This window comes from Natrix helvetica (genome assembly GCF_964273705.1).
Source record: "Natrix helvetica genome assembly, chromosome: 5".
NCBI classification, from domain to species: domain Eukaryota; kingdom Metazoa; phylum Chordata; class Lepidosauria; order Squamata; family Natricidae; genus Natrix; species Natrix helvetica.
In genome coordinates, this window is record NC_138551.1 from 35050257 (window position 1) to 35069570 (window position 19314).

At 37.3% G+C, this 19314-nt stretch overlaps 2 protein-coding genes across 6 annotated transcripts in view; both read right to left on the reverse strand.

The window, feature by feature from the left end:
- Positions 1 to 1308: 1308 nt before the first annotated feature.
- Positions 1309 to 8886, reverse strand: MRPL44 (mitochondrial ribosomal protein L44). The gene is made up of 4 exons (XM_081953561.1): positions 8621 to 8886; positions 4770 to 5238; positions 3106 to 3284; positions 1309 to 1757 (listed from the first exon to the last, which is right to left on the reverse strand). Exons 1-4 carry the CDS (start codon positions 8785 to 8787, stop codon positions 1586 to 1588), a joined length of 987 nt encoding a protein of 328 aa, XP_081809687.1. The 5' UTR covers positions 8788 to 8886; the 3' UTR covers positions 1309 to 1585.
- A 2383-nt stretch (positions 8887 to 11269) lies between these two features.
- Positions 11270 to 19314, reverse strand: part of MFF (mitochondrial fission factor) — a 31339-nt gene continuing 23294 nt past the window's right edge. For 3 of the 5 annotated variants that reach the window (XM_081955902.1, XM_081955901.1, XM_081955904.1), the window contains 3 exons: positions 16848 to 16910; positions 13990 to 14074; positions 11270 to 12506 (listed from right to left, as the gene is read on the reverse strand). In XM_081955902.1, the coding sequence (XP_081812028.1) occupies positions 12375 to 12506; positions 13990 to 14074; positions 16848 to 16910 (280 nt within the window). In that variant the 3' untranslated portion in view covers positions 11270 to 12374. The remainder of the gene's footprint in view (positions 12507 to 13989; positions 14075 to 16847; positions 16911 to 19314) is intronic. The other 2 variants (XM_081955903.1, XM_081955905.1) reach the window with 1 other exon arrangement.

The window sequence follows — 19314 nt, forward strand, 5'->3', positions numbered from 1 at the left end:
ATCATGGGCACCTCCCATGTCGCTTATTTTGAGCAATTTAAATTTTTTAAAAATGGAAATGCCATAAAGTGGACTTCACATGGGGTGAACCCAATCTGCCACACACCTAACACTATTGCTTGGTTTTATGTTAAGGTATTGGGCCAGAAATTTGCAGAAGCAATGAGATCAGAGGCGAACAAATATACAATTATTTTTTTTTATGACCATTATTGCTTGGTTGGATTGTGGCTCACAGACACAAGCACCAACTTTATTTTGGCTTTGCTGCCACTCCCTCCTTTTCCCATTTCTCGTTTATCTAACATGGACAAGCCTTGGTTTCAACTTCTGGTTTCTACAAAGCAAAGGTGATTTTATATTTTCTCAAGTAAATGTCTGGGTCTGGAGGCTGAGTTGTATATATCTTGCTGGTTAAATAGCAGTTGAAACAGCCTTTGAATTCCTTCCTAGTTCTTAGACTTAGACCATTTTATTGGATATTATTGAACTAGCTTGTTTCATTTTTCTTTGCTATGTACTAAAATCCTTTAAACATACAAGTAGTCTTTCACAAGTAAAGCTGTTTTATCATTGTATTGTGACTCTTTCCAAACACATAATTGTTGTAAATTGTCCATCAGCCTCATTCTCAATGAGCTGGAACTTTAAGTTTCAGAATTATCACCAGTGTATGCAGCAAGGGATATTTATGTTTTATCATGCAATGTATATATCCAGAACATCAAATAATTACTTTCTATATATCTTGAAATACAGTATTCTTATTTCTGTAAATATATTTATAGTGTGAATATATATGATTTATTTCATTCCAGCAGAGTTCCCATATCTTGACAAAGAGCAGGTGTAGTAGAATCATTTGGTGGTATCAACACAGAATCTGTCTTTTTCTCCCTTGGTCCCATGTAAATGGTATGTGAGATTATTCTATAGTTTATAGATGTTGATATAACTTTAAGGAGGAAATTCAAGAGGTTTGAAGACTACAAAAGCATTCCATTGTAATAAAAACTGAAATAGAAATATATTCAAAAATAGGTGAATGTGTTTAAAGCTGTGTCAAGTGGTCTTCTTTCTAAATATGTGCAGAGATCCTTTGAATGCATAATTGGAACATGTGATATTGTACAATCACTATTTGCTCTAGTGAGATTACACATGAGAAATTCTTAGTAGATGCTCATAGTCCTTGCAAATGTATTTAACAGATTAGAAACTTTGATGGAAATTAGGTAAAGATTGCAAATTACTGAGACACAAATGCAAGAAGTTGAACCTGGGTAAAGAAACAAACCCAGCTACAAATTCACTTGGGAGATCATAAAAACGGCACAAATTTAATTTTAGCTCTCCATCAAGAAATGAAATACATAATCCCTTTCCTTGGGTTGACAATGCAAGTATTCACAGTATTAGGAAATGAGTTGCTTTCCACAACAATAAAATGAATGTAGCTATCTTATGAATCCATTGATAGAGCATTTTTATTCAAAGCATTTTAATTTAGATAAAAGGGAACAGAAGAGAAAAAAGTTGTTGCTGAAATGCAGAATTGTTGCAAATGGATCTGACTTTTCCCCCCCTAACTACTGCTAATCGCTTTTTCAGCTTTCTTCTCATATTTCAAAGAAGGGTAATGCCAGGATTGTCTGTTCTCAGTGAAGCCATAAAGTTTCCGCAAGGCCACACGAGCAGCCTCTTCTTCAGCAGCCAATATTGTTTCACCAGTACCTTCAGCTAGAAACTTCTTATCACTGAAAAGAGAAGAAATACCTTTATGAAGTCAATGATTATGCAACTGATCAATCAGATTAGGCAACATGATCTGTTTATCTAATAACGTAAGAGAAAGCCTTAGTATAAAGAGCACATAGCCTCTAAACCAAATATTGAAAAACTGGTAGCTCAAATAGCTCCTTGGGTATAAAATTATCTCAACAAGCATGAAATAATGCTGTGAAAAATAATTTTAGTCTATTATTTGATCTTTGTATAAACTGATTTGAAACTTTTTTTCTGCATTTCTTTTACGAAACCTATATGCTACCTTTATTAGTCAATTGTTCGGTAGTGATTGTATGCAATATATTGAAATGAAAATTAATGAATGAAATATTAGATCCTGATTTTGCTCCTATAAAACAATCAAAATATTAAGAAAGATGATCTGGATTTTACAGTGAAAGAACAAAAATTAGTAAATTAATCTCTCGATTTCCTGATAGTATCAATATTTTTTGTACCACTACCAACAATGCAAAGCATTTAACTCCCTTGAATTAATGTGTGTTTATAAATCATACGGTACAATCAAAAATGACAAAACAAGAAAAGCAATTGTCCATGCACAAAGTAGACCTGAATTTATAAAATTAATCCACCATTCAGGGCAAAAATGATCAAGAACAATCCAATATAAAGCAATATAAAAAGACAAGCCCAAAATAAAAACAAGATAAAGATTAAATTAAAGTCTCCAATCTTTTAAAGGCTGAAAAGCCATAGAAGTAGCTCAAAAGCAATTTTAGTGAGCTTAACCAAATGGTTATAATTGTTATGACACCAATATTTTTGAACTATACTGCAAAGTCATCACTCCTGAAATAGAGTGAAGAATGTCAGAAACATGTCTCTTCAAGTCAGAAATCACTCTTATCTTGTAGAGATGTAAGCTGGGAAAGGGACAATGAATAGCACTTATTCTTTAGAGAACAGAAACCAACAAAAATATATAACTCTTTACAAGCTATGATATACACTGCAAATAACTGGGAATATGAAAAGCTAGTTTAAATTTTATTATCACTTATATGAAGCAGAATTGGAATTCTAAACCCTGGAGGATCCATGTGCCAAGGCAACCTGAACGCAGCATGTTTATCAGTGGCCAACCAGTTCTTCTCCTGACGTTATACTATTACTTTGAGGCATTCTGCTCCCTATCAATGGACACTATTAAACTGCCTAAGTTTATGCATGTTTTATTTTCTACATGAAATTCCATTCAAGCATATGTATTAAATATATATAACTGGTAAGACAGGGGTCCACCTTCAGTACATACGTAGTAGCAAGTCTAAATCATCCTGAAATCTTACTAACCAATATAACCCAACAAAGAACAAGGGTAAAGCAGTGGTAGCTCCTGACTGCCTGGTTAGCCTTGGTTCTGGAGCAGTTATATCCCTCTTGTCCAGTTCTTCCAGCAGCAAGCCCATGGGGTTTACAACGTTCCACATCTCAAACAGTTCCTTTCCTATCAACTGAGGGATGAAGAAGTCCTGTAAACATATTAAAAAGACAATATTCTCTGACTTACTTTAAAATAATAGCAACAATCATTATTGATATAGATAATACAGATAGACCTCAACTTGCAAACATTTTAGCAACTGTTCAAAGCTATAACAACACTGAAGAGTGACTTACAACTGGTCCTTGCACTTATAACCATCGCAGCAAGTGATCAAAATTTGGGCACTTGGAAACTGGCATGTATTTATGAGCACATTAACGTGATAATCATCTGCATTCTTCCCAGCCAGCTTCTGACAAGGAAAGTCAATGGGGGAAGCCTTATTTGTTTAATGACTATATAAGCCCCTTAACAACTGCAGTGACTCATTTAAAAACCATGGCAGAAAAGGTCACAAAATTAGGTCTGACTCATTTAACCACCACCTTGCTCAGCAACAGAAATTCTAATCCCAATTATTGTCATAATTTGAGAACTACCTATACACTGTTCTTTCAAAGAAAAAAGAACTCTTATTTACTAGGGTATATTTTTGTAATGCTTAGTTATTACTGCATTATAACACTATAAATCTACCTCTTAAGCATTGAGATAATTTTTATTAACTAACAACATAACATAATACAACACAAATATAGAGAAATGTCTATAGATTAAAACGGCGGAAGTAGGCACATTGCAAAATAGCTTGGGAGGCAAGGAAAACCGTGACATCATGTTTAATTTTCACAAAATAATCAAAATTAAGTGAAATTAAAAACTAAGGAAGCCTATAGACTATATCAAATATAAACTTTCTGAAATCATCTTCCATAAAGTCAACTTTCCTGAAGAATAGTTATATAAAATAGCATTTCTCTAACTAACTAACTAACTAACCTAACTAACTACTAACCACCACTAGATATTTTGTGAGACTTACATTATTAATCCTATAGAGCAGTAAGGGCACTGTTGGTCTAAAATAAATCCTTTCACAGCCTCCATGTAATCAACAAAGCATAATACTCGACTAAAATTCTGGCACATAGCTGGATCTCTACATGTAATTTTCCAGTACTTTTTCCAAGTCTTTAATATTATTTTGCATATTAGGAAGAAAGAATTTTTTAAATTCTCTTAATATGTGTTCTGCTTATCTAATTTGCAAATTTGTATCAGAATATTGCACTCACACAAATATTGTGTTAGAAAAAGTATGGATCACCAATTCCAATTGTTTATGAAGAAAAAATATTGCCAAAATTTGATAGTGTGATAGTATATGAAATGCTTTGTTTTCTTAAGGGCACAATGTTTTGTGACAGCCTCTCCTCTAAGTAATCTTGTCTATTAACTCATTAAACCAATTTTATCTCACTCTTATTAAGTAAAACCTCAAAGGCAGTTGAAGATTAATCTATTAATCCTTGAACAATGTTATATTTTCTTATGCATTTTACTAGCTTTGTAATTCTGGATGGATACAAAGATCATAACCATAACATTACATTCTGTAATAATTACTTACCCTGACAAAGATCTCTGTCCTTTGAGAGCTGTTACTTTGAAGCAAAGCTCCTATTACAGCAAAAAAAGTCGTCTGCAGCACCTTAGGTGGCACGGGAAATTCTGCACAAAGTGTCAAGTCTTGCAAAGATAGGTTTCTAGCAATGTAGGATACTATTTCTTCACTGGTGAGATAGTTAACAAGTGCCTCAATGCCAGCAGGTGGCATTTTTGGAAAGGCTTCTTCAAAGCATTGTGTGAGATAAGAGTGTGAAAATGAAGCTCCCTGTAAAGAAAGTTCCTGATTGTCCTTAAGATTAAGAGCAAGGTTTTCTTTTTCTAGTCCAAGTTCTTGGCGTTTAGATTCTTCATTTTTTATATAGCAAGGATTAACAAATGCAGTTTTGAGTTGGTCGACTCGGAATGTCTCATGTATCCGGTGGCCAAAAGCTTCTATTTCTGCATGGTAATCCCAGTTAGGCTTCTCAGACCTACATAAAAGGAGAGCAGAAATAGAGAAACAAATATATTAAAAAACAACCTAGCCAAGACAAATTTCATGGTGAGACTAAGGCTATCAAGTATCTTATTCCAACTACTGTACTCTTAAAAACCAGTATTGGAATTCTGGTTGTATATATTTGAAAATCTTCACTGTGGAAATCAAAGATATGTTGTGGAAAAAGACAATTTCAGAACCCGAACTGATTACTGTGAGCAAACATGCCATATTTTTGGATTATAAAATGCACTGGAGTGTAAGATGCACCTTAATTTGGGGGGAGGAAAATAAGGGGGAAAAATTCTGCTTCTGCCTACCAGCATCCATCAGTATTCATCTGGCTACTGTCCTTGCAGCAAACAGCAAATGGCCTGGTCAGCTTCAGCACATTATGCAGTCTGATTCAGCAGCAGCAGCTGATTGGCGGGTGGAATACCCCCAATCAGCTGTTCCAGGCTGCAGGGATTGCCACAGACCATCGCACCTCTGTGTCTCATGTTTTGGGGCGGTTTCAGGCGGCGGGGATCCTCACTTCCACTCAGATTTTGATAACAAACAGCACAGATCTTTTTAGCCATTTAAAACAAACCCTAACACCCTCCGCACATTTAACTGGAGTGGGTGGGGTGGGGGGTGATTTTCATGGGGGCAGAAGAGGGACTTGGCATCAAAGGCTCCATTCCCAAGATGCCCCCGTCTTCCTACCTATAGCCGTAGGCGTTAAAAGCCTGGCTTTCTCGCAGCAAGGCCTAATAGAGATGCAGCACTTCAGTCCTCCTGGACGCTGTCATCTTGTATGCCGGACTTCCCAGCAAGCTACCTGCGCCTTTGCGGCTTTGGTTGGAGCCTGATTCCTGAAGCGGTCCTGGGAAGTGCAGAGGTCGGGACTTGTTTGACAGATCTGGCCAGGAGGAAAGTGAAAGTGAATTTGCAGAGAAGGAAGAGGAGGGCACGCGACTCTGTGATGTGCATCGGGGAACCGGGGAGGAAAGCATTTTAGGTGGCAGCATTGGATGCATGCCCCATTTTTGGAATAGGGGAGGAAAGAGTTTTCGGAACAGCAGCGCCACCCGAAAATGCTTTCCTCCCCGGTTCTCTGCTGCACATCACAGAGCCATGCATCCTGCTCCTCCTCTGCAGATTCACCTTCTCTTTCCTCCTGTCCAGATCCGTCGCCTGGGCCAGGAGCAGAAGTCGAACGCCCTCCGCCTAGGTCATCTGGAGAAGGGGCAGACAGAGTGGCAAGCCGCCTTGCCTTACACTTCCTGCACAGTGTCGCTTTGCCAACTGAGTCCCGACCTTTGCACTTGCCAGGGCTGCTTTGGGAATGCTTTGATGACAGTTAAGTTAATTAAATGATAAAATGACCTCTAAAAACTCAACCTGCAGAGTTAAGTCCAGCTGACAGCAACAGTCGTCTTATCAAAATTTACATCCATATTTTGAGACAAAGATATCAAATACATCCATAACAGTCCAAATTAGCATTCAGGTATTGACTTGAACATGGCCTTTCATATGAATGTTTTGTTGACCGAGTGTGAAAGGTAAACAAGAAAAAGCAGGCTGGACTGGCTACAGTTATATTTGCAAGTGATGTTTCTCTTTTTCTATAAACCACTAGTACAGGGGTGTCCAAACTTGGGAACTTTAAGACTTGTGGACTTCAACTCCCAGAATTCCCCAGCCAGCATGGCTGGCTGGGGAATTCTGGGAGTTGAAGTCCACAAGTCTTAAAGTTCCCAAGTTTGGACACCCCTGCACTAGTAGAACTAGTAAATTACAACTTAATTTACCATCATATAATAATTCGGATGATTTATGAGTAATACTAGATTAAGAATTTAAAATAAAAATTGCTAAGAGAAGCACCACAATTTCAGAAGCACCACAATGTTGATGCCATTATAAAGTCTGAAAGCAAGGAATACTTAAGTAGTCTTTTATTGTAACTGGAAAAAATGTAAAAGCTGGTCTACTTTTCAACGTAAGATACTCCACAAAAATCCTAAAATTGTGTTAACTAGCAATACCCAGCCAAATATAAATTGACAGAGAAGAAATTGAAATAATAGACTTTATCTTCCTAGATTAAAGTATGGATTATATATAATCAAGAGTTTATAGTCTAGAAAGAAATTTTAGACAAAACATTAAACTGCAATGACATCATATTTTAGGCATTAAAAGAATCTATACTGTAAATGCTATGATTTTTTGAGCTGTATCTATGGCTGTAAAGGCTGGATTATTGGATGAACAAAGAAAAAAACTTCTATCTGAACTGGTGCTGGAGAAATTAGAATATTTTAGATTGCAATGAGAATAAATAATTCAATACTAGATAAAAGAAAAATCACTGTTTAGTGGAATTCCACTGTTTAGTGGAATCACTAATAATGAATTTTCTAAGATAAAGTTACAGACATTTCTAAAATTCTGTTTTCACTTTGTCACTATGGGGTACTGAGTGTAGATTAATTTGGGGGGAAAACCACTAGAATCAGGCTGCAGCACAACAAAATTGACAAAAGTGAAGGGGGTCTGAATACTTTCTGAATATACTGTATATGTGTTGGAGGTTATGAATCGACAACTACATTACTTTCCTCTATCTTTTGTGTATCAAAATCCTCATTCAAAAACATGTAGAAATTACTAAAGATTATTTTTAAAAGGACTTAAATCATCATGAAGCACTTCTTCAAAGACTGGTTTTACTTTATGTGTGTTTAATCTTGTTGCTGTTATTTAGAGTTTCAATAGGAAGAACAGGGAACCTTCATGTCAAATTCTTATGTTTGGCCTTTTCCAATTTTTTGTTTTGAAAAGGATGCCAGGCTAAACCAAGCCATCCTCAACTGCATAAGCATTTGCTTGTATACCCACAAACCCGGAGGCTTTTTAAACTTCACAACTTTATGAGTGACATTCAACTCCCAGAATTCCCAAAACCAGAACTGAACCCAGAATTGAAGTCCATTTATCTTAAAGTTACGTTTGAAAAACAACAACACTAGTTTAGGTAAAGCCTTCATTTACCCTCCCGGTGCTCGTCTTCCTACAAACTGGATATACTTTGGAGCTGGGTTCTCCAACCTTGGCAACTTTAAGACTTGTGGACTTCAATTCCCAGAATTCCTCAGCCAGCAAAGCTTGGAGACCCCTGCTCTGGAGGATGCCTGCCTCTCGGCCTTCTGCTTTCTCTCCCAAGCAGCATAAGCAGCCACTGCAGCAGCCCGAGTCGAGCTGGGACTTTGAGACTCCAAGCTCCGGCCAAAGCTTGCCGTGTTGCGAATAGAAGAATCGCTTCCCTGGAGCTAAACCTGTATCTAACCCCGTGAGTCCCTCCCAACCCGAGACCCACTTACCGGCGCCTGGGGGGCTCCAGCAAACGCTGCTGCTCCAGGTAAGCTTGGAGCCAGAGCTTTTTGTTTCGACGCGGCTGAGCACGAAGCAGCGCGGCTCCGTTCGCCGCCGCGAACAACCGCTGAGAAGTCTCGAGAAGCAGCGAGCGTAAGAGTATCGACGCCATCATACCCGGGGGGAACCTTGATTTAGCGCCGGGTGGAAACTCGGCCCACTTCCTTTCTGGTCCGGCTGAGTTCCGGGCTCAGGGCTGATTTCTAGCGAATGAGACAGCGCTGCTTTATAAATATGGCCGGTTCAAAAAGATGCATCGCACTAGATCGCAGTTCTGCAACGGGGTCGAATGCCAAATACACTGAAGGTCTGAAAATTCAGGTTTATAAACTTTCCGCAATTACCAAGAGCTGCGTGCCAGTATCTACTTAGCGGGCTATTATCTGTACTGTAGCCAAAAGTACAAACGGCTACTTTTATTTTCAACATTATGAGAATGTAAAAAGCGTGACAGTGGGAGAGCTACTGAAGGGATGCTGCTGCGTTTGTTTGTTTGTTTATTATTTATTTATTTATTTATTTATTTATTTATTTATTTATTTATTTATTTATGAGATTTGCAATGAGTTTTCAAATAGTAACAAACTTGTCTAATCTGTAAAAGCTAAACAGGATTAGACTGACTAATGTATTCAAGGGCTGTAGGCTAGACTGGAAAAAGGCTAAAACCCAGCTACAGAATATGATACAATAGACATTCAGACTGAACTATAGCAAACGTGTATTGAAGCCAAATTTAAAACAAAGACATAATTGTTGTATAAAAATAAAGTTTAGGTTTTAGTTAATTTTATTGTCATTGCATCTAGTATGGAATTAAATGCCGTCTTCAGGGTACATTATAACCAGTGGTAGGTTTCAATTTTTTTTTAGAACTTCTTCTGTAGGTGTGGCCTGCTTTGTGGGAGTGGCTTGTCAGCCATGTGACTGAGTGGGAGTGGCTTGGCAGTCATGTGATTGGGTGGGCATGGCCAACTTATAAAATGTGGTGAAACTCACTTAACAACGCTCTTGCTTAGCAACCAAAATGTTGGCTCAGAAACTCTGGCATTTGAAGCACACAAGTCTTAAAGCTGTCAAGTTACAAGACCCTTGCATCCCTAACCCTTTAGAAAAAATCCCCCAGGGGTGTTCAAACTTGAGAGTTTTAAGACTTGTGGACTTCAACTCCCAGAATTCCTCCTCCAGTCATGTTGGCTCAGGAATTCGGACATTTGAAGCATGCAAGTCTTAAAGCTGTCACGTTAGAAGACCCTTGCACTCCTAACCGTTTAGAAAAAAAAAACCCAGGGATGTTCAAACTTGACAGCTTTAAGACTTAAAGGTTTAGATAGGACTCTTAGAGGTGGGCGGGGCGATTGGTGAGCCAGCCAATCAGTGCGTGGCGGGCAGGGCAAGCATGGTGTGGACGGACGGGGGAGGGAGCTGGAATCGGTTCTAAATGGCACGGTAGATTTGTGGAACCTCTTCTATAGGTTAGAATTGGCAGGAACCTACCCCTGATTATAACTATAAAAATAAAAGACAAACACACAGCCTTCACATTCTATACCAGTGATGGCTACCCTTTTTGTCATGTGCTGAAACTGTGCGTGTGCACACAATAGCACGTGTGTGCCCCACCCCCCTATGCATATGTGTGGAACCGCCACCACAGTGGGGTAGGGGCATTTTTGCCCTCCCCAGACTCTGAAGGCTTCCCATGAGCCTCCTGGGGGGTGAAAATGCCCTCCCTGGGCTTCGGAGGAACTCCGTGAAGCCTCCTGGCACCAAATAGAGCACGGGGGGGCACCTCCCCACGCTCTTCCTGCCACCCACGCATGCGTGCATCTCCCACATGCGGCTGACCCGAAAGTCAGCGGGCCGGCAGAAGGCGCATGCACATGCACAGTGGAGCTGACTTGAGTGAAGGCTCGCATGCCTGCAGAGAGGGCTCCGCGTGCCACCTGTGGCATGCATGCCATAGGTTTGTCATCATAGTTATATATAATTGAATTGAAAACCCTATTTGGCATTAATATTGCACTATATAGTAGAATTCAGTATAGTTACTGCCCTGGGATAGAAGCTGTTTTTCAGCCTATTTGTCCTTGTTTTAGTAACATTTTTGCGCTCTCTTCCCAAAATTCTTGGCAAACCTGGAGTTTTAAGGCTATGTCCTGAAAGTAGCTATTCCAAATGGAATCCATTTATATATCCATTTATTTAATATCATTACACACAGAGTAATTAGGGAACACCAAACTCAAAATGGTTTTTTCACAGAATAAGGAGTTCATTGCCTCTTCTACGTCTGTTGTGAAAATTTTAATTTAATTTCTCGACTGGTGTATCCAAACTAGCAGTAAACAGTGTGGTAGCTTGGATTGCAACTCATCTAACCCAGCAAATGTAGCCGAGACAGATTCAGGACAGTGTTTATGGTTCAAAAGATATTTTAAAAATCTTGTTTCTTATACTTAAGTCTTAATAAAAATATAATAAGTAATATTGCTCAAGCATATTGCCTATGACAAAAATAATGAAAAAAGTTTTAATTCATGGATAAGAATCCTAACAAATCTACAAAAAATGATAACAGATACAATACTTTGGCAGACACTACAAAGGTATTTTAATAAAATATCAGGAAACATTTAACTGAGGCATTCATTTCATCTAATCTTTAATTATAGAGATCATTAAGGGACTGAACTTTTGTTTTCCACAGTTCACAAATGCTTTTCATGTCAACATTTTATTATTTTACATCACTTTCCAAGAAGGTAGAACTTTTAAAATAAAACACATGGTGAACATTAGTATAGGAAAACAATGTATGTGCAAATGGTTGTACTCAATGTGTAAGAACAAACCAGAAAATAACCACTTAAATAGAAACAGTGATTTGAGATGCTGTGTAGAACTAAAGAAATAAAAGATGTCTTAACTCAAAATAGAAAGTTAAGTAGTTCCAATTGCAAGTCTCCACATACCCAAAGAATACAATTCAGTGCAATGATAAGAAATTACAATCTCTTTACTTTTATGAATTACACTACTATTGGTACATTGTTCCATAATCTTTGAATCACACAAACAGACTTGCTTAAAATGTTATTTTTAAGGGGGAAAAAAAGCAAAATTAAAGCTAAACAACATTTTACACATACCTCTGGATAATCTGTTGACATTCTAGCAAATAATGGTTTTAGACAATATGTACACATGCCAGAATGAGAGATAAAGATAAATTAGGATGCCATTTCATCTGGCAAACCACCGCAAAAAAAATTTGCCTAAACAAAACAAGTGCAATTAGTTAACAATAAAGGTGCTGTATTTAATAATACAAAAACAATGAAAAACCTACTGTAAATTACACCATTTTGTAGATTATTCAAAAAATCCACGTTTGTCTTTCTATGCAAAGAGAAGTGTCTGTAGATACCTTTACAGGATGAAGACATTTCCATTTGCAAAATAATACAGTTCAAATGTACATTATCATGCAAAAAAAAGAGTTAATAGAATGTTACAACAATTTGAAAAAAAATGTCCAAGCATCCTTTTAACACTGTAATATGTTACAGTTTTTTTTACAGTGGCAAACGTTTCCAGTGCATGGGTCATAAGTCACCATACAATTCAGAGACAGAAACAAAGGGCGTTGTAATTTGTTTTTAATTTCCCGTCAGATCTTTTTTAAGGTAGAAGTAATTTTTAGCGCCGAAACCAAAGCCAACTATTTAGTAGCCAAAAAGCTACAGTGATTGAATACATGATCATCTCCCTTTTAGCTCGCTCTTTATTTTCTTCTTCCAGGAGTTGTAGGCGGCGATTAAGTTTTATTATCTAAAAGAGAAAAATAAATATTAATATTTTCCACAACTACCAGAATGATCAAGCAGAGTCTGTCAATATAGGACTTCAATAGAAGTCCTGTTTTCAGTAAAATAATACTACTGTTCTTACAGTCTTAGAATTTGGGCTACATTTTATTTCATATTCTATATGCATATTTTTATCTCTTACAAATTCATATTTTTATCTCTTACATTTCACTACTTTTATCACATCTTTTCTTGCAGGGAGCCACTGCAGTCATGATGTATCATTAGCACTCTGTTTCCATATATATTATTCTTCAGTATGTAAATCCTTGAATTAAAAGTGCAATTGGGACTGAATTTCTGGTTGCAAGTTGTCAGGGTCACAAGTTGAGGCACCCATGTGACCAAACCCGATTTTATAATATTTTTGTAGTGGTCATTAAATGAATCACCACAGATATTAAGTAAATCCACAATCATAGAGCAAACATCATGTTCATAAGTGGAAACCCATCCTTCAAACAGGTATTTTGCCAGGAAAAGGTAAAAACATCACAAATAATGTCACCATGGTATGGTGCAACTGATTGTAAAGATGAGCTGGTTGCCAAACACCTGAAATGCAGTCACATGACCATGGAGAGATGGCAATACATTTGATGATGGGCAGAAGTGCATTATAGGTACAACGCACCCATTCTGGGCCTGTCATAATTTTGACTGCTCATTAGTTGAGGATTATCTGTAATTGTTGCAATTTTAAATATTTTTCTAGGCTTTTAATTTTGAATATTTGTGAAAGCTTTCTGATCTTGCAGTTCAACCCCTTTTCTAGATTTATTCATCATTCATTATTCAGCTTTGCAACAAATAATACAAAAAAACTTTACAATATATGAAGAATGACACAACATAAAATGCATGAATGAATCTTGGGTTGAGGCCCTAATGGGGAGCATCATACTAGAGGTGATTGATGAGTTAAGGGGCAATTCTACCAAGCCCTCACTACCCATCTTTTAACTATAATTTTATCTTGATTAGTATTTCCATTTTTATTGACTAAGAGTTATTTAGTTGTAGGAATTTTAATCTTTTAATGTGCAAGCTGTCCAGAATTGTTTAGTTATGAGATGGTGGCAAATAAATTCAATAAATAAATAAGATCTTCTATTAAGATTTACTTGTATTAAAACAAGCATAGAGTTTGTTCAATAGCTTGAAACAAAGCAACAGAATATACCTTCTCAACAGCCTCTCCTTTTCAAATCTTTCTACTCATATTGTTGCTGGAACATTCCTATATTTTATTAATATAGAAACTGAGAATGCTGAGAAAACAGTTTTGTATAAGAGTTGATAAACTATATTTACAATACCAAATATGAATATACTTCTAAATGTTAATGATAATGCAATTCTGATCCCTTACACCTACATGTACTATATGAATTAACTATATTATGTAAGGGCCGCAGCTATAATAGCTGAAGAGTTTTAGATACCTGTCGTCTTAAAGAAGCAGCATCCACAACCGTCATATCTTCTGATGCTCCTTCTAATGATGTGTCTATATTTGAAAGAGTATATCTGTATGACAGAAAAAATACAAACATTCTTCAATGGCACAAAGAGAATTACAGGTGAAATATCATTGCACATTTTACCACCTGAAAAACAAACCTTAAAATATTAGACATCATACAAGTATTAAGCCTGTAGAAATGCAACTACTGTACAGCAACATATGTATGTATGTATGTATGTATGTATGTATGTGTATGTATGTATTTGTGTTACAACCCCTGGCATGTCCAAATATGGGAGGGAACTCACTGCTCCCCCTTTCTGTCCTTTGGCTCACTGCAGGAGACCATCCAGGCAGAAAACCATTTTTTTTAATGTTGCCTTTGTTATATTTGTGTTGTATTTGTGCTGATAAATAAAGGGAGACTACTAGTCTCCCTTTATTTATTTATCAGCACAAATACAACACACGCACACACACACACACACATACACACACACAGATATGTATATTCTGTGAAATGAAAAATGCTTTAAGCTGTTTGAATTCTAGGTAAAATACAGCATTTAATTCTAGAGTGAAATTATGAGAAGAATTTCAAGAAATAAATGCTAAATATATGCCTTTGAGGATGTTATTGGTAATAGCCAATCATCATTAAACACAGAGATTGAGATATACAAAACCCCTAACATTAATTTATGGTTTGTTTTAAACAATATCTGTATGTGTTGCCACCTATTATGATTTGTAAGTCATGATTTATAATATAGTATGTGAGCAAAGACACTGAAGCTTGTTAAGAAATTAAAAAAAGAATGTATTAATCTTATGTGAAGAGTGACAGAGCTAGGTTTGTGATAGGCATACATATTCCATGTTAACAGTATGAGGATGAAATAGCAATGAAGATGCACTTCAATTATAAAGTGACACATAGTCATAAAATTCTGAACACCAAATTTAGGTAGCCGGGCAGGAGTTTTAAAAACAACATTTCAGCAAAATGTTACCAATTACCGTATTTATCGGCGTATAACACGCACAGGCGTATAACACGCACCTTCATTTTAAGAGGGAAATTTCAGGAAAAAAATTTAAATTTCAAATAAAGAACTTTGAAGCAAAATAAGGGTAGCTCAGAACTTTTTTTTTTATTAATATTATTACCACTTATAAGGTAAATAATGTAAAAGGACAGTAAAAGCAACTATGAACACTGCTGCTTTCACTGCTACTATCTTCCACCCTCCCTTCCTCCTTCCCTTCCTTCCTGCCTCCCTTCCAGTTCCCTCCTTCCTCTTTCCTCCTGCCTGCCTGCCTTCTTTCCCTCCTGCTTATCTATGCTTCCTTCCTTCCTTGCACCTCCCTCCCTTCTGCCTGCCTGCCTTCTTTCCTCTTTCCCTATCCTCCTATCCTTCCTTTCTCCCTCCCTCCTTCCCTGCCTCCCTTCCAGTTCCATCCTTCCCTCCTTCCTTTTTTTAATTAACTTTTAGTCGGGAGTCCGGGGAGAGGAGAGACGGCTCATCCATTCTCTCCTCCTCTCACCCACACCCCGCTGTCTAAAGCGCTTCCTTTCGCCCGCCCGAGCTCTTCCGCGGGCGAAAGAAAGTGTTTTAGTCGGGTGTCTGGGAGAGGAGAGACGGCTCATCCATTCTCTCCTCCTCTCGCCCACACCCCGCTGAGTAGCGCTCCGTGATCCTTTTCTGTGCGCCTGGTGTTTAGATAGATAGCCGGATGTTTAAAACGCCAGGCACACAGAAAAGCAGCTGCTTTTGGGGCGAAGCGCTCCGCGATCCTTTTCTGTGCGCCTGGCGTTTAAAACATCCGGCTATCTATCTAAACGCCAGGCGCACAGAAAAGGATCACGGAGCGCTTCGCCCCAACAGCAGCTGCTTTTCTGTGCGCCTGGCGTTTAAAACATCCGGCTATCTATCTAAATGCCAGGCGCACAGAAAAGGATCGCGGAGCACTTCGCCCCAACAGCAGCTGCTTTTCTGTGCGCCTGGCGTTTAAAACATCCGGCTATCTATCTAAACGGCTGCTTTTGGGGCGAAGCACTCCGCGATCCTTTTCTGTGCGCCTGGCGTTTAGATAGATAGCCAGATGTTTTAAACGCCAGGCACACAGAAAAGCAGCTGCTTTTGGGGCGAAGCGCTCCGTGATCCTTTTCTGTGCACCTGGCGTATATCGCCTGGCGTATATCGGCGTATAACACGCATACATCATTTGCCCCCTATTTTTCGGGGGGGGGGAAAGTGCGTGTTATACGCCGATAAATACGGTACATACACAAGCTCAGCATTAAGTAAAAGTATTGATGAGACCTTCATCACTATATGAGTAAGAGGTATAGGAGAGAAGCTTAAATTAATAAGATAGTAGAAAATAAATTTGGGCAAGCCAAGCCAATACAAAAGGGACAGGTGATAATAAAGACATCTTGATCTGAAGGGGGGGGGGGGAATCAAAAATATTCTGAAAAAGAATTTTAATTCCTAAATCCTGACTAAATAATGCCAGTTACTACATTGTGATATAATATCAAGTTATTCTACATAAATGTATCACAGATCACTGGAATCATAAAAACAAAGAGGAAGAATCCTAAGTACAAACCAAGATCTGTCACAAGTTTTATAATGTAAAGAAGTGAAAAAGGCATCCAACAAAATAAAAATACGGACTGAGAAAAAAAATAAATTTGAAAAAGAAATTTAGGGGACCAACCTTTTTAAAGCACTCAAAGCAGAACAATATAAAAAAACTATTGAGCAAACTAATTCAGGAACACCTTTGACAGTTTGCAGAAAAGCTAACTAAATGCAACATTACCTGGCTTCATCGTGATGGCGGCTAGAGGAACTGACAGCTGCTGACCCACCACGTAAGACTGGCCTAAGGCAAGATTTGTAGATATGAAGGAAATAGAAAGGAAAAAAAAAACATGGAGAGAAAAAGTAGAACAAAAAAAAAAAAAAAAAAAGCCCTGAAGTCAGATTGTTATTTCTATTATCCTTGACATACAGTACTGCAATTACAAATCCTATTTGTATTTAGAAAATATTCCATTTTATAATGGAATATTATATTCCATGATGTACAAAAGATTTCCCAGATTATGGTTAGCTTAATCTAATTATGACAAATGATGTCCCATTGATTTCAATTGCCTATTCTATGTACAGGTAAATTTTATCAAAATAATTTCATTTTTAGTCATCCACGGCAAAGTCTGGACAAAGAGCCAAGTCATCAAGCCGGTCTGAAATGCCAGCAAGTTGGGAGCCATCAGTATCTCAGGAAACCTTATTCCAGAAGGCAGGCAATACTGAATTGAAGGCAGACTTTTGGGAGTCCCAACAGATGGCAATGTTTAACTGAAGGAACCCAAAGCACACCAATCCTGCCAAATTGAATCTGTATGTTCATGCATCTATATATTTTTATAATTGTAATAAAATCACATATATTACTGGTATTCATTAATTAACTCCCATTTTGATTTTAATTCACATATAATTTCTAAAATTTCCTGAAATGTTTGAGCAAGCTAAAGTTTTAATACAGACAAACAATAAATGCAGATGCTCATATTTTCACTCATAGCGAGAATCATTTTTAAAAATACTATTTCAATTTTTTTCATAAAAATCTATGACATAACGTCGTCATTTCCCAAAAAATCTTACTATAGAGTAACAAAAATAATGGCCAATACAAATCACCAAATACATCAACCGCAAAGACATCATGGGACATTTTTCTAAGACTTAGAGCACACACTTAATATAATCTTTTTAGTCTGACAAGTAACTATTTCTCCCCAAATCATTAGCCAAGAACTGAGCTAGTGTATGCTTTAAATAATGTATCACAGAATTCTGTTGAAAAGGCAAGAAACTCAAGAACGTTCATGTTTACAAGTAATGAAATTCAAACTAGCACTCTAAAAGGCATATATCTACTATTTAATAAAAATTGAAAAGTAAAAATTCCAAGAAATGGTCTTGCCCGCAAAGTCAATTTTGTCAACAATACAGAAGTTATTTGCCACTGATTTCTTTTGAAAATATTTTCAATTTTCCAATCTAGCCTTAAGGTTTGATAATTCTTAATGTTTTTGCCAACCAAGAACTAGGGCTGTGTAACTCTTTGAAGGGTTATGTTGTTCAAGGTTTGGGCAAACGACCCTTTCAGGTTATTTTACAAAGCAAAGTGAGTCCTTCAGTTCTAAGAGCAAAGCAACCATGATGTTCTGCTTCACAATGATCCCAGGTTTTTTTTCTGCAGAGTTTACACTGTGAGGAAAATCTGGGAAGATCCTTTGGTGAGCACTGCAGAAGAGAGAACTAGCCAGATTTTCCGTGAGTCTGTAGAATCTACCCAATCTAAAGACATCTTGATACACACTAAGATTTTCAAGGTTAGACAGCTTCAGTGAACAAAGAATCCTGTAACATGTTGCAAGCCCACTTAGCTAGAAGCATTTTGGCCTGCAGTGGGAAAGAAAACTACAGAGGCTTTTCCAGAAGCACTGGCTTGATTTGTGGCAATGTAAATTGCTTCACTGAGATGAAGAGAATTACAATATGTTGTTTCTACTACATGAATGTCATTTGAAGCATAGGCTTACCAAGTAGAGACAAGGTCTAGCCCTGCATTGCTTTTCAAGATAATTTGAAATAAGTTTAGATTGGCTAGATGCCACCTGACTGAGAAAAGGAACATTAGTGTATTATGGATATGCCAAATAGCCAATCAAGTTTTAGTTATTGAAAATACAGAATTACGTGCTTTTATGAAAAACAGAGAAAACTTCATTAACTAGCCTTGTGTAAAACATCCTAAAAAAATCACAACATATTTTGCTTGCTTGCTGTGACTTGCACTGCTGAAAAGTTGTTTGGCACCATCTGAAGAAGTGTGCTGAAGATGAGAGAAAATGGTGAAGATCACCAAGGGACAATAACTAATCAATTCAGAGGGTATGGTTGAGGATTGAAGATGAAGATTAAAAGTGCATTTGCCAAAGGGAAACAAGCAGATAACTAGCTGCTGCCATTCAGAACCAAGACAGAGGAAAGCGAAAAATTGTCATTGAACTCTCTAAGCCTTTTAAACTCTCAAATTAGGACATAGGATGAAGAGTAGGGCATACATCTGTTAAGCTTGTATTGTAATCTGCACAACACAGACGCTTAACAGTTGCTCTAAGATTACAAGTTGAAGTTCATTAAAAAAACAAACAGTTAACACACTAATTACCATGTCCATAGAGAATGAGGAAGATATTTTTCAC